Raw genomic sequence first — 13,410 nt, 5'->3', positions numbered from 1 at the left:
GCTTCCGCCTTCCGATTGGTTGCCGCCAAATGCTTTTGCCTTCCGATTGTTTGCTGCCGAAACGCATCATAGCTCATTACCATAAAGTTGCTAGCTGATTTCAACTCTCCTTGACGCTCACACCATCCAAGACGTAACGCCCTGCTGCTCACCGGAGCTCTCATTGAAAAAGAATGACTTCGGGCCACTTTGACACTCACTGGGCGTTCACACCAGACGCGGAAGAGCGGCAAAAATGCACTATTCGCACGTAGTTAGACGCTTGAACATTTTGAGTTTACTTGCATTCACGTGTGAAATTCTAGTCATTCGAGACAGTCACGCGGAAATTCGCATCATGGGAGGGGCTTAAATAGCTCAAATTGAGTAAACTTACCAGATTGTTTTCGACCTCCTCACACACTTTCTTCCAAACAAAATCCTTTCAATTGCTTTAAAAGTACGAAGATGTCTCATATAGTGATGATAATTGTCCTCCAATGATGTTTTGTTTTCTGCTCGCTTCCTGTAATCACGTCACTGTTAGAGCAAGCTCCTGATTGGTTAATGTGGCTCTAGTCCGACGAAAATCCGCCAAAGTTCAGATATTTTAACTCGGATCAAGTTAACATTCAATTTGCGCATACCGTGCCATACACGCCGCGCCTTAAGATGCCTATTTGCGTCTTTGCTTTGACTTAACATGTAAATCTATCATGCTTGCCGCCATTTCCCCGTCTTGTGTGAACGCACCATAATGGTGCATTTACACCAGGCGCGGTAGAGGCAGCAAGCGCAAGTGATTTACATGTTAAGTCAATGTGAAGACACATTGACGCGCATGTTCTTTTTGAGGAAATTGTGTAAATTCCATATTGATAAAACATTGTTGATTTTGTTTTATCGTGCCTACATTGAGTCAGTATTGTCATTTACGTTGGTGTCCTGGTATGGAAATTTATCAGTGAAAAATCGCAACTCGATGAACCAAATTGTGAAATGGGCTAGTAAGTTGATTGGGGAGCCTTTACTTACCCCTGCTTTACTGTATACCAGGCAGGTACAGCGAATGGGTGTTTCAGTTACAGGAGATAGGCATCACCCCTTGTATAATGAATTTCAATTACTCCCATCAAATCGACGATATAGAGTACCACATTGCACAACAAAACGATTTAAGAACAGCTTTGTCCCTGCTGTGATTAACCACATGAATAAATTAAAGGCGTAAAAAGGGTTTATTATTTTATTTATTTATTTTTTAATTGCTATCTATTGATGTATTTTACATTGTTATTTTATGTTACTGTTCTTATGATGTCCTTTTAGTGTTGTTTTATTGTTGTTTGTGTGAGGAACTGTGAACTTGCCACTGAAACCTAATTTACCTAAGGGTATAAAATAAAGGAACTTGAACTTGATCTGGAGGTCCCGCAGCGCGGATGAGGTGTTTAGCGCGGCACGGAAGACGCGTTTCAGCCTCATTCACGCGTCTAGTTCGCGCAAATTGAGTTTATGGCGCGGTACTCGCGAAGGGTGCTTTTTGTGCATTTTGCGTTTGACGCGAATTTGCGGCTGACGCTCGAGTTTAAAAATTGGAACTTAACCAATTGCGTTAACCAATCAGGAGCGTGCTTGCTGCTGTGGCGGCAGCCCCGCCCGGAGTCACTCATTCAGCATGAAGGCTTGATATTGTCCGTAAGCAGTCACCCAGAGCTATACGACACAAGTTCTTATTTCTATAGAGGAGACAGGAATAAAAAGGACCTCGATTGGAAGAGTGTCAGTGAGGACATTGGGCAACCTGGTAAGTTGTAAATACACATTTCACTTTTGAGTCACATGACGTTTATCGACCTGCGCCATTTATTTTCCCCCTATAGTAAGGTGACCAAATACAAACCGGTAACTCTTTCGATAAATGCACAATCAACATTGCGCCAAGATGGCGCAGCAGTATCAGAAACGTTTTTAGTCTCTCTGTTTAAGTATTATTATGTTTTTCTTCCTTTTAAGCTCTTCCTTTTAAGCTTTTATTTTTAATTCGTTTTAAGAATCTTATGAAACTAGTGAACATATATATATACAGCTGGCCGTTTTAAGGAGGGCAGCTTGGAAACGGAGAAGCCCGTGGACAAGACGACTATGCATTGACAGATCCACGGGGAACGCATAACTAATTTGGCGGATAAACGAGTTTCACATGGAGGGTTGTAGATTGGACGTAACATTGTGGACAAGAAACTAAGGCGCATTTCAGCGTATTGAAGATCCCGTCTTTTTGTGGAATTAACCATCGGAAAGCGAGATGTGGTACGGAAACTGGAGAACAACTTTGCTGATTCCAATCATCTTATGCCATATCCTAACAACCTGTGATATTGGAAATGACTCTTGTATGTTGTTTGGACAGCTGGACTCAGGTATTTACGTGCACTGGTTAAACGAGACTCAACATGGGAGACATACTAGTGTTTTTTTGTCTGTAAATGAACGTGGTAATCATTCGTGTACGTTCTTTGGACAACTGGTCTCCGGTATTAATGTGCACTGGTCAAATGAGACCCATAATGGGAGACATACTTGTGTTTTGCTGCCTGTGAATGACCGTCACAAATTATGTGTGCTAAATCATATACGCAAGTCTTATCATTATGTCTCTCACTATGTTACGCCCAGTTTTTATCAACGAGTAATTTCACAGAATGGGAAGCTTTTACCAAGATCAGTAATGCGCAAAAGCATGATAATGTTGCTGCTACTGATCTCAGGGAATGTTGCGCTAAATCCAGGTCCACAAAATGTTACAACTTACCCCACTCCGGTAGATTTTAAAAACAGATCCGGGGTAGGTTTTGTTCACATGAATGTACGAAGCTTATTACCCAAGATGGATATGTTACGTATATGGGTAAAGAACACTGATGCAGATGTTTTGGTAATTTCAGAAACCTGGCTTAATAAATCAATAACAGATAGTGTCATTAATATCGAAGGGTATAATATTTTTAGAATTGATAGGCCAAAAAGAGGGGGTGGACTAGCCATTTACATTAAAAATAAATACAAGGCAACTTTGCTACTATCCAAGTCAATACTTAAACAACTTGAATTTATGGCAGTTGAAGTTGAATTTTCAAAATCTGTAGCAATTACTGTTGTGGGTTGCTACAGACCCCCATCAGCAACAAACGACTCTCTTTTATTGATGACAGATTTTATGTCAAAGTTGAATTTTAAAGAATTAATATTAATTGGAGATTTTAATTGGAATTGGCTGCAACCTTTATCTACTGAAGTACAAAATTTTTGTGACACTTTTAATATTCAACAATTAATAAATACCCCAACAAGGTTAAATTTAAAAAATATGTCTAAATCATCACTTTTAGATTTGATTTTTACGAATACACCGCATAAATATTCAAATGCATCTGTGTTTGCGCAAGACATGAGTGATCACTGTACTGTAGGAATAGTTAGAAATACAAAATTACCTAAAACAGAACCACGAATAATTAATAGGCGATGCATGTCTCAGTTTAGTGAGCAAGGTTTTAGCCATGACCTCGCTCTGTTTGATTGGGAGAGGATTTTTTTAATTCCTGACATTGAGTGTGCCTGGAATTATTTTTATGATGGACTCACCACTATAATAAATAAACATGCGCCTTTTAAAAAATATAGGGTCAAGGGTCGAGATAACCCATGGTTCTCACCCATATTATCAAACTTGGTCCAGGAGCGTGATGTTGTCTGGGCTAAAGCAAGGCACTCTGACTTAAAGTCCGATTGGCTTTGTTTTAGACAGCTACGAAATAAATGTACAGTGATGATAAGGAAAGCTAAAGCTGATTACTTCTTAAACGAAACAACTCGTAATTTAAATAAATCAATGAAATTTTGGAAAAACGTAGAATCCATTAAAGCTGTAAAAAAGGTAGTAGGATTTCCTTCATATATAATGGATAACTCCAAGAAAATAACAGAGAAAGGACAGATGTTAGATTGTTTTAATAACCACTTTGTTGCTGTTGGATCATTATTAAAGGCACCCAAAACTACAGATATGAATATCGGAATGGATGTTATGGGAAGACATCTATCACATCCAAAGTTCACTTTAAAACCACTATTGACAGGACAGACTAAAAAAGCCCTTCAAACACTGGATGTAAATAAGGCAGCTGGTCCTGACCGCTTAGAACCTTTCTTTTTAAAATTAGCTGCTGATCATATAGCAGCTCCTTTAACATATATATATAACCTGTCAATGAGTTTAAATGAATTTCCAAAGATATGGAAGTCTGCATATGTAAGCCCACTGTTTAAAGCAGGGGATCCCACTGATATGAATAACTACAGGCCGATTTCGAAATTATGTGTCCTGTCGAAGATTTTTGAACATTTTATTAGTGAGCAATTGACAATATATCTAAATAAATATAATATTTTATCACATAATCAGTCAGGATTCCGGAAGAAGCATAGTACAACTACAGCTGCTACCAAGGTCTTAAACGATATTATTGAGGCGCTTGATAAAGGTCATCATTGTGTCTCTCTTTTCATTGACTTGTCAAAGGCTTTCGACACTGTTGATCTTAGTATACTGAAAAATAGACTGAGACAGATCGGATTATCTGAAGACACAATTTCGTGGTTCGAAAGCTACTTAATAGATAGGACACAATGTGTGCAGATGGAAGGCAAATCATCCACACTTTTGCAAGTCACGAGAGGAGTCCCTCAAGGATCAGTCTTGGGGCCTTTACTTTTTATTATTTATATAAATGACCTTGATGCTAATATAACTAATGTGAACTTCCATTTTTACGCGGACGATACTGTGATCTATAGTAGTGCTCCTAAATTACATCTGGCAGTGTCGCTGCTACAACATGCTTTTGATGTTGTGCAGCAAAGACTTAATGATTTAAACTTGACTCTGAATGAGACTAAAACTAAAGTAATGTTCTTTTCAAGATCTAAAAAGCAAGTGATAAATCAAATACCTCTTAAAACTCAAAAGGACACTATAATAGAGGTAGTGACAGAATATAAATACCTCGGTTTTACATTGGATGATTCATTATCTTTTAAAACTCATATTGATCAAGTTAGGACTAAATTAAAAATAAAATTAGGGTTTTATTTCAGAAATAAATCTTGTTTCTCTTTTGAAGCAAAAAGGAAATTAGTTTCTGCTACTTTTATGCCCGTCCTTGATTACGGAGATGTATTGTATAAATCAGCAAATGCCAAGTTTTTAAATTCTTTGGATGTTTTATATCATGGTGCACTTAGGTTTATGTTAAACTGCAACTATAGTACTCACCATTGTGAACTGTATCACAGAGTTGGATGGTTATCCTTATCTATGCGCAGACGCAAGCATTGGTACTTATTTATTTATAAATCTATTTTGGGACAGCTGCCTCAATATCTATGCTCTCTTACTCAACATAAACCTCCTGGGGCTTACTCTCTGCGATCACAAGAATGGTACACTCTTTTAGTACCGTCAATACGAACAAAATTTGGCAAACACGCTTTTTGGTATGCAGCACCAAGCGATTGGAACTTTTTACAGAATATCATCAAATTACCTACCCTAGTGTCAACGAATATTTTTAAATCTCTTGTTACAGAGCTGTTAAAGGAAGAAATGAATTGTAAATGTTTTTAATCTGTACTAAGGATGTGCACATATCTTGTCTTATGTGTCTATTTTCTATTATTTTTTATTTTATTTTATTTTGTTTTTTTTTATTTCAATACTGTGTATTTCATCTTGGCCAGGTCACTTCTGAAAAAGAGATTTTTAATCTCAGAAAGTTCTTACCTGGTTAAATAAAGGAAATAATAACATCATTCATCCTGCAAACAGACAACCGCATAGCACTTGCCCCTCCCACAAGAAGCGGATTTTGCCTCTGATGCGCGACAAATGCTTGCTTTTTCCGCGCGTCTACTTCGCTCTTGACGGGCGAATGCATTCAAACCCTGTCAAGCGGCAAACTAGGCGCGGTAGACGTGATTTTGACGCCTGAAACGCGGTTGGTGTAAACGCAGCATTAGGGTTAGTGGAAAAGTTGATATGCACCTGCAAAGATAATTTTAGACAGTTGAATGTCTGTTGAGGCATCATCACAATAAAGTGTTAATAGAAATTTAGCAGATAGTCCACTAGTACTGTAAAGATTTGTGGTTGATAAGTAGTTCCAAATTCCTTAAAATGTAAAATGTCTAAAGTGGGCTATGGAAATAAAGTATTATTGAAATGTAAAACTTTCTCCTACAGACACTCTTATGTGGTTCCAGATGGTATTTTTTTCCAAGGTATCATACTCTCAAAGGTCAATGAATCCCTGAGATATTGTCCTGTTGTGTGCGTGTGCGCTGTGCTCACAGATGCCCTTCAGTGTTGGATGATGGGGGTATTTACTCATCCCATAATGCCAACAGGCCCAGAAGGAGGCGGCTTTACTGCCAGCTCACTTCCTCCCCCACACAACAACCTGCCATGGATTTGCGAGAATGTAGTCTCTTTATATTTCACATTTCTCTCTCTCTCTCTTGCTTTCTTGGGCCAAACATTCTCGGGTTTAGTTTTGTTGCCGAAATTGGAAATACATGAAGTTTGTAAATGGAGACTCCATACACATTGCCAGCTACTTTACAACCCTCAAAATGCCCTAAAAATTATAACAATTCAACTGAGCCGAGACCCAGTGGACAGCATGTGAGCACCAGACACATTTAGTATGGTATGAATAGAGGAACGTCTCATTGCGTTGTGTCCTGACCTTTGTTCCTCATTACTTCCTGCAGCGGTTGACAAAAAAAGGTTTTTAATGGCCAGTATTGATGTTCATATCCTGAGAAGTGGATGGTTGGTCATAATAACAATAATGATGATTAATGAAAAGTACACGAATGTGCTGAAAGCAAATGAACACATTTGCATGATATTTACATAAAATTACTAAACACATTAACGGTGAAATCATTTTTATCTGTTGGCGAGGTTTTCGGTAGATTTTAGATACGTGGATGAGCTAACAATTCTGTTATTATCATCCATTTGATTATCGACTGAGAATTGATAATAATGCAAAATGTTAGTATATGCTTACGCAACTGTCGCTGACTATAATTTTGTTTAAAATGCTTTTTGTTTCGTTTCAGGCGACAAAGGACCTGAAACAGTACGACAATAAAATCATCGAGTGCACGTTTGTTAATAACAGCTGGATGTTCATGAGACAGAGAGTTGACAAAAGCTTCCCCAACTCATACGATACAGCCATGGGTAAGAATCTCCATCAAACACAGACTCTTAAAAATAAAGGTGCCATAGAAGAACCATTTTTGGCTGAATGGTTCCAATGCTATCAGGCAATTTGTATGTATTTTATGAGGTGGCTAATTCTTATTAATTTGTACGACCACATTGTGTAAGTGGTTTTTGGATATTTTTTATTACAAAAATCTTACATTTTGTAGCTTTAACATGTAAACATTTAAAAAAAGTTATTTCTAGTAAAATGGGATCTTTAGATTATAAAAAGATACACTGTAAAAAAAATCCGTAGAAATTACAATGTTATTGCAGCTGGGTTGCCGGTAATTTACCGTAGATTTAAATTTATGTTATTTACTGGCAAGAGTTTGTTCAAAGTTAAATAAATTTTAAATATTAACAAGTCTTTATCTTTACAGAATAAAACTATAAAATAACAGTCTCATGCAAAGCATTCTGGGAACCAGAAATCATCATCAACCTTTTTCTGTTTTTTGCTTCAGATTTTGTTTCCCAGAACGTTTTGCTTGATGCTGTTTTTTTAGTTTTAATCTGTAAAGACAAAGACTTGTAAATGTTAAATGTTCATTCAACTTTGAACAAAATTTTGCCAGTAAATAACATAAATTTAAATCTACGGTAAATTACCGGCAACCCAGCTGCAATTTCTACTGAATTTTTTTTACAGTGTATGAAAGAAATAATTCTTCTGTGGCATCTTGTGAAAGTGATACTCCAGCCAAATATAAAAATTACCTCATGATTTACTCACCCTCAATTAATCCGAGATCCATCATCGTTCAGACGAACACATTTTGAGTTATTTTAGTAAATATCCTAGCTCTTTCAAGTTTATAACGGTAGAAAACAGGGATCAGGGAACAACTTCTGACCAAAAAATGCAGCCATCCTTCACAGAAGTAATCCACTTGACTCCAAGGTGTTAATAAAGGTATTCTGCGGGTAATCGATGCGATATTGTAAGAAAAATATCCATATTTTCAACTTTATAACTGTACCAGTCGCACTTTTTTCATAGTTTGGCGGATCCTGGAGCTTGTGTTGTAAAAGTTACTATTAAAAGTAATGCATTACAATATTAAGTTACTCCCAAAAAAAGTAACTAATTACGTTACTTAGTTAGCCTGGTTAGCCAGACCTACATCAAGATGTAAGGTCTGGCAACTCTTCACACAAACGGCTCAATGCAAGGGGCGGGATATAAGGTTGTCCCTCAAAATGCCTCTGCACGCAATAGGATAGCGCTATGACCAATCAGAGCAACGAAGAACGAAGTTTTCAAGTAGGAACCGTCGCAGCTCTGTCGTCATCATGTTAAGCCCGCCCCACAGACGCTACACACGATGTGATTGGCCTGACCAAATTTTGGTTTTTGGAGCTGTTAAGTGTATTGTGAGTGCCTAGACTAAACCCTGGCAGCAAATATATTTTGCGGCCGCTAGGGTGCGTCTAGATTTCTAGGCTATTACTTAGTTACTTTTCATGGAAAGTAATGCTTATGTAAATTTTTTGTTACTTCTGCATTACTTTTTCTTGGCTGAGGCTTGATCTCTTTCAAGCCTTGCAGGTGTTTTTTTGACTGAAAAGTTCTGCATTCAGAAATTTCATCACAAAAATGTCGGCTTTGACTCAAACTGTTCCAACACAGGCGTGTACGCATAGAGTGCATAATGTGACTACTTTTAGTTTAATGAAGTACATAATTTTTTTAAATCTAAAAGCAACTAAAAAAGTAACTTGCATTACTTTTTTGAAAAAGTAACTCAAAAATCAATGTGTACATTTAAAAAGTAATGCGTTACTTTACTCGTTACTTCAGAAAAGTAATATTATTACGTAATGCACATTATTTGTAATGCGTTACCCCCAACACTGACCATTACCGTGTATAGCCGCGAGAGTCCGCTCTATGCTGCTCCTCTATTAATGTCATTCAATGGATTCAGTGATGTGGAATGATTTCGGGACCTTTTTGAACTTGACATGGCTTGTCGTAATAATTTAGCCTATTCAGGTTCCCAGGTATGTTCTGTATGCTGTTTAATGAATAAATCTTAATATTACGTTAATATGTATGGACACCTATTCAGGCTACTGTTCTGTGCTATTTATTAGTTATATAACTTGCCTTTCCAGAATAAATGTCTGTTCTTGGGCTTGGATTTTGTGAAATCATTTTCTAAAGAAACGCGAGGTATAGTCCAGTGCGACTTATATATGTTTTTTCCTCTTCCAAACGCATTTTTGACTGATCCGACTTATTGTCTGGAAAATATGGTAGCTCCCGGCAATGACGCCATCTTGGATTTAGAGACTTTTAGCGTAGTGAGCGTTGGTTACCTTGGGTACGTTGCGCAGTGACTCTTATGAATCCAAGATGGCATTGTTACCGGAGCTAGTTAGGATATTTTTCTTACAATATTGTGTCGATTACCCACAAAGACCTTTATTAACCCCTTGGAGCCATGTGGATTACTTCTGTGAAGGATGAATGCACTTTTTTGTGCTTCAAAGTCAAGTTGTTTCCTGAATCCTGTTTTCTCCCATTATAAACTTGGAGAAGCAAGGACATTTACTAAAATAACTCCAAATGTGTTCGTCTGAAAGATAATGGACGTATATATTTCAGATTCCTTGAGGGTGGCTAATTTTAATATTTGGCTGGACTATTATTTGAAAATCCAAGAGTGTACCCAGCAGGTGCAAACTATTAAACCCAACATATTATTATTCACATACCCAAAAATAAATGTTTTTCCAATAAAGCAGTTTTTTAATAATTCACTGAGAGTGATGACAGCGGTTTATCCGAAAGCGTGAAGGAGAGTTTATGCTAATATCTGCTGTTGCTTCCCCTGTGGCAGATTTTTCAAGGTTATTGGTGAGCTTTCTTTCCGGTTACGTGTTGTTCTCACATTATCTTCTGTTCTCTCGACAGCCGTGTGCAACAGCATCCAACATCCCGTCACAAAGGAAATCCTCTTTGAATTTCTGGACCGCATCGCCCAGGCGCAGTCGCGCAAGCACCCTGCCGACTCTGAGCTCATGCCTCCGCCGGCAGCAAAGAGACCGAATCAGACCGTACCATAGACACACACACACGACAGAAGAGAAGTGCTCTGTATTTTTTTATTGCAGATATATTCGGCAGCTCTGGTGGTGGACGCCGCGAGAGATGTTTTGCTTTTCAGCCTCATTTGGCTTCTGTTCTCGATGATGTCAATAAGTGAAACTATTTAAAAAACATTGTTTGGAGTTTCAACATTGAATGTTGGGATGCGTTCTTATTTAAGGAAAATAAAAATAAAAAAGGATTTGAACGTATTTGTTTTCTTTTTTTACATTCTGTATTATCTTGCCGCTATTTGTTTTTATGTTCATACTGAAGTAGACTAAGACCCTCCAAAACTCAACAGTTTCCCATCACTTTTCTTTAGCATTGATCACAGCTGAAAACTGGAATCCACTGAGTGTACAGATAACACATAAACTGATGTCCTGTGACTACTTTTGTATTTTATTTTTATTTGAATGTTTGATAAAATGTTGCCCCAGCAGTTTTGTTCAGGTTTGTTTCTTGTAAATCAGCAGGTGTATTTATGCTTGCTTTGAAGGAAGAAATCTTACTAAGTTAAAAATCGTCGGCTATGTCAGTAGCATAACAGGCGTGTTGATATATACTTACATTGGGTAATATATCACATGAATTTAAATATGATTCATCACATTCTGTCTATAACACTTCTTATAGGTGTAATTGAGTTATATGCTATGGTGCTTTTAATTAAGTTTACTTTTAAAATTATTACAAGCTTTATGTTAGACAGGCATATTGGTAGCCCTCCAAAATTAATGACCCGATATGTCGTTTGTGCAAGCAGGTTATTGCGGCGTACAGTTACGTTTTAGGGTTTTTTATGACCTGTTGTTTTGGATTTTGTATGCATTTAATGTTCTGCATTTGTAAAACTTGAAATGGCTTCATAAACATTTATGGTTTTAAAGATATTTTAGAGCACTTTTCTCCAACATGGTACCCACTGGCACTGGGTTGCCCACACAGAGTTTGTGAGGTGCCCGCCAAAGCACATTCATTTAATAGCCTCAAGTTTAATATTTATTTATTACATATTTTTATGAAAGCTTGGCTTCTTTTATGTATGTTAACATTTTAAACAATGATCATTAAATATTCAAAAAAAATAATTGACGACGGGCAGTTTAATTATTCAAATATAATGCATAACCACATTGTAATCACCTTGGATTTTCGAATATTTCGGTAGACGTTATCAGTTATTCCTTACATGAAATGTTTTGAGTAGACCTTCAGATTATTTAATCTATTGTGGTAGCCCTTGCTCACAAAAGTTTGGAAACCCCTGTTTTAGAGCAACTAAACCCACCCCTACCATAAACGGAACTGCTGCTTAACCAAATAAAAAAACAACACACTAGTACACTCACGGGTATTTATTGCATAAATTGAGCAATAAACAACACTTTAAAAGTTATACAAACAACTCTCATTGCAAACCTTCTGAACTGAAGCCATAAGATCATTTTATTTGAAAACGTGCAAAAATGCAACGCACAGTCAGATCTTATTCAGACATAAACTGGAACATTAGAGCATGATGCAAACAGTTAAAAGAACCAATAGCGTGTCACATTACAACCTGACGTAATGATGCAATCAGTCTTGAAACACACAAGAGCCAATGCTGTTTCACACTCGAAGATGATGTATCATTCTTTCTTCTGGTGGCAGATTTTGAACCAGTTTACAAACCGGATCTAAGATTTACAACACGTAGTAGGGCTGCATAACAATTAATAGCGACTAATCGTTTGCAGAATAAAAGATTAAGTTTACATTATATAATTATGTATAGATAGATAAATACACACACATGCATGTAAATATTTAAGAAATATTTACATGTTTATATGAAGAGTTTGGTTTCAAAATGCAATAAATCCATTCTGACAAATTTGGGTAAAAATGTGTTTTCTGTACCAAGGAAGTGACCACCACTATTTTCTGTTACAAACTTTCACATAGCATCTTTAGGATATAGTAACATTAAAAATTCAAATCCATAATTTGATTTTCAAAGATTTATTATTTTTACCACAAAATGCAATAAATCCATGACAAGGTTTTTTTTTCAAAATGCTATAAATCTATTGAATCAATATAGAAATGTGCATTCATCTTTACTCATTTAGTTGACTAGTGGTATACACTGATTAAAAAAATAAACATGGCATTAAAACACTTTGTCATATTAAGAACACTGTCATTGCTGCTGTTATTCTTGGGACGTCGTTGCTGAACTTTTTTGACAGCGATCAGCTGTAAAATGTTTTGGTCCTGCTCGATTTCATTGACTTTGAGTAAAATAAAGGAAAGTTTTTCATAAGATCCCCTGGGGTCAATGTGTTAGCATGACAGAAGCTTAATGCTGTCGTGTGAGAACAAGCAACAGCCGGCATTTTTCCTTCGCCCGAGTGGCTTACGTTTCTTTCCCACCACAGGTTTATCAGTGCCAAAAAAGTATTATTTTGTTTTTGTTTGTTTGTTGATCACAAAGTACAAAGTAGATGAGGAAAACTAGGATTCTGTGTGTATTCAACGCGCAGCTATTATTGTTTACAATGTGGGGAATGGTGCGCTGTGATTTGTTGAGCAGATTTATTGCATTCTGCAGAGAAGCAGGACTGGCGTTTATTGCATTTTGGGAAAAGGGAGAAAATATGACACGGCGAATATTGGATTTTGCATAAAATTAATAAATGACTTTTTAATACTAGCCAGATACAATACTGATTTTGGCAGTAAATATTTTTTTAAATGGTGTTTATCACGTTTTGGAACCAAACTATTCATATACATTTTAATATTTATATATTATTTATATTATATATAAATAATTAATACATAATTGTATTTTTTAATTATACATGCATATGTGTGTATTTTTATATACATAAGTTTATACACAGTACACACACACACTTTAAAAAAAAGTTTTGTATGCTATATTAAATAGTAAATAAATCATATTGCAATAAATGTTTTCATTGAAAAATAATGATTA

At 36.5% G+C, this 13,410-nt stretch overlaps 1 protein-coding gene across 1 annotated transcript in view; it reads left to right on the top strand.

Annotated features, from left to right (window-relative positions):
• The window catches only part of rngtt (RNA guanylyltransferase and 5'-phosphatase), a 164,596-nt gene extending 152,960 nt beyond the window's left edge, over positions 1-11,636 (top strand). Inside the window, exons 15-16 of the mRNA XM_065268829.1 lie at positions 7,171-7,294; positions 10,245-11,636. Of these exons, the coding sequence (XP_065124901.1) occupies positions 7,171-7,294; positions 10,245-10,396 (276 nt within the window). The 3' untranslated portion in view covers positions 10,397-11,636. The remainder of the gene's footprint in view (positions 1-7,170; positions 7,295-10,244) is intronic.
• The last annotated feature ends 1,774 nt before the right edge of the window (positions 11,637-13,410 follow it).

This window comes from Paramisgurnus dabryanus, chromosome 12 (assembly GCF_030506205.2).
Source record: "Paramisgurnus dabryanus chromosome 12, PD_genome_1.1, whole genome shotgun sequence".
NCBI classification, from domain to species: Eukaryota; Metazoa; Chordata; class Actinopteri; order Cypriniformes; family Cobitidae; genus Paramisgurnus; species Paramisgurnus dabryanus.
The sequence above is the reverse complement of the archived record's forward strand: the minus strand, read 5'-3'. Positions and strand labels throughout refer to the sequence as shown.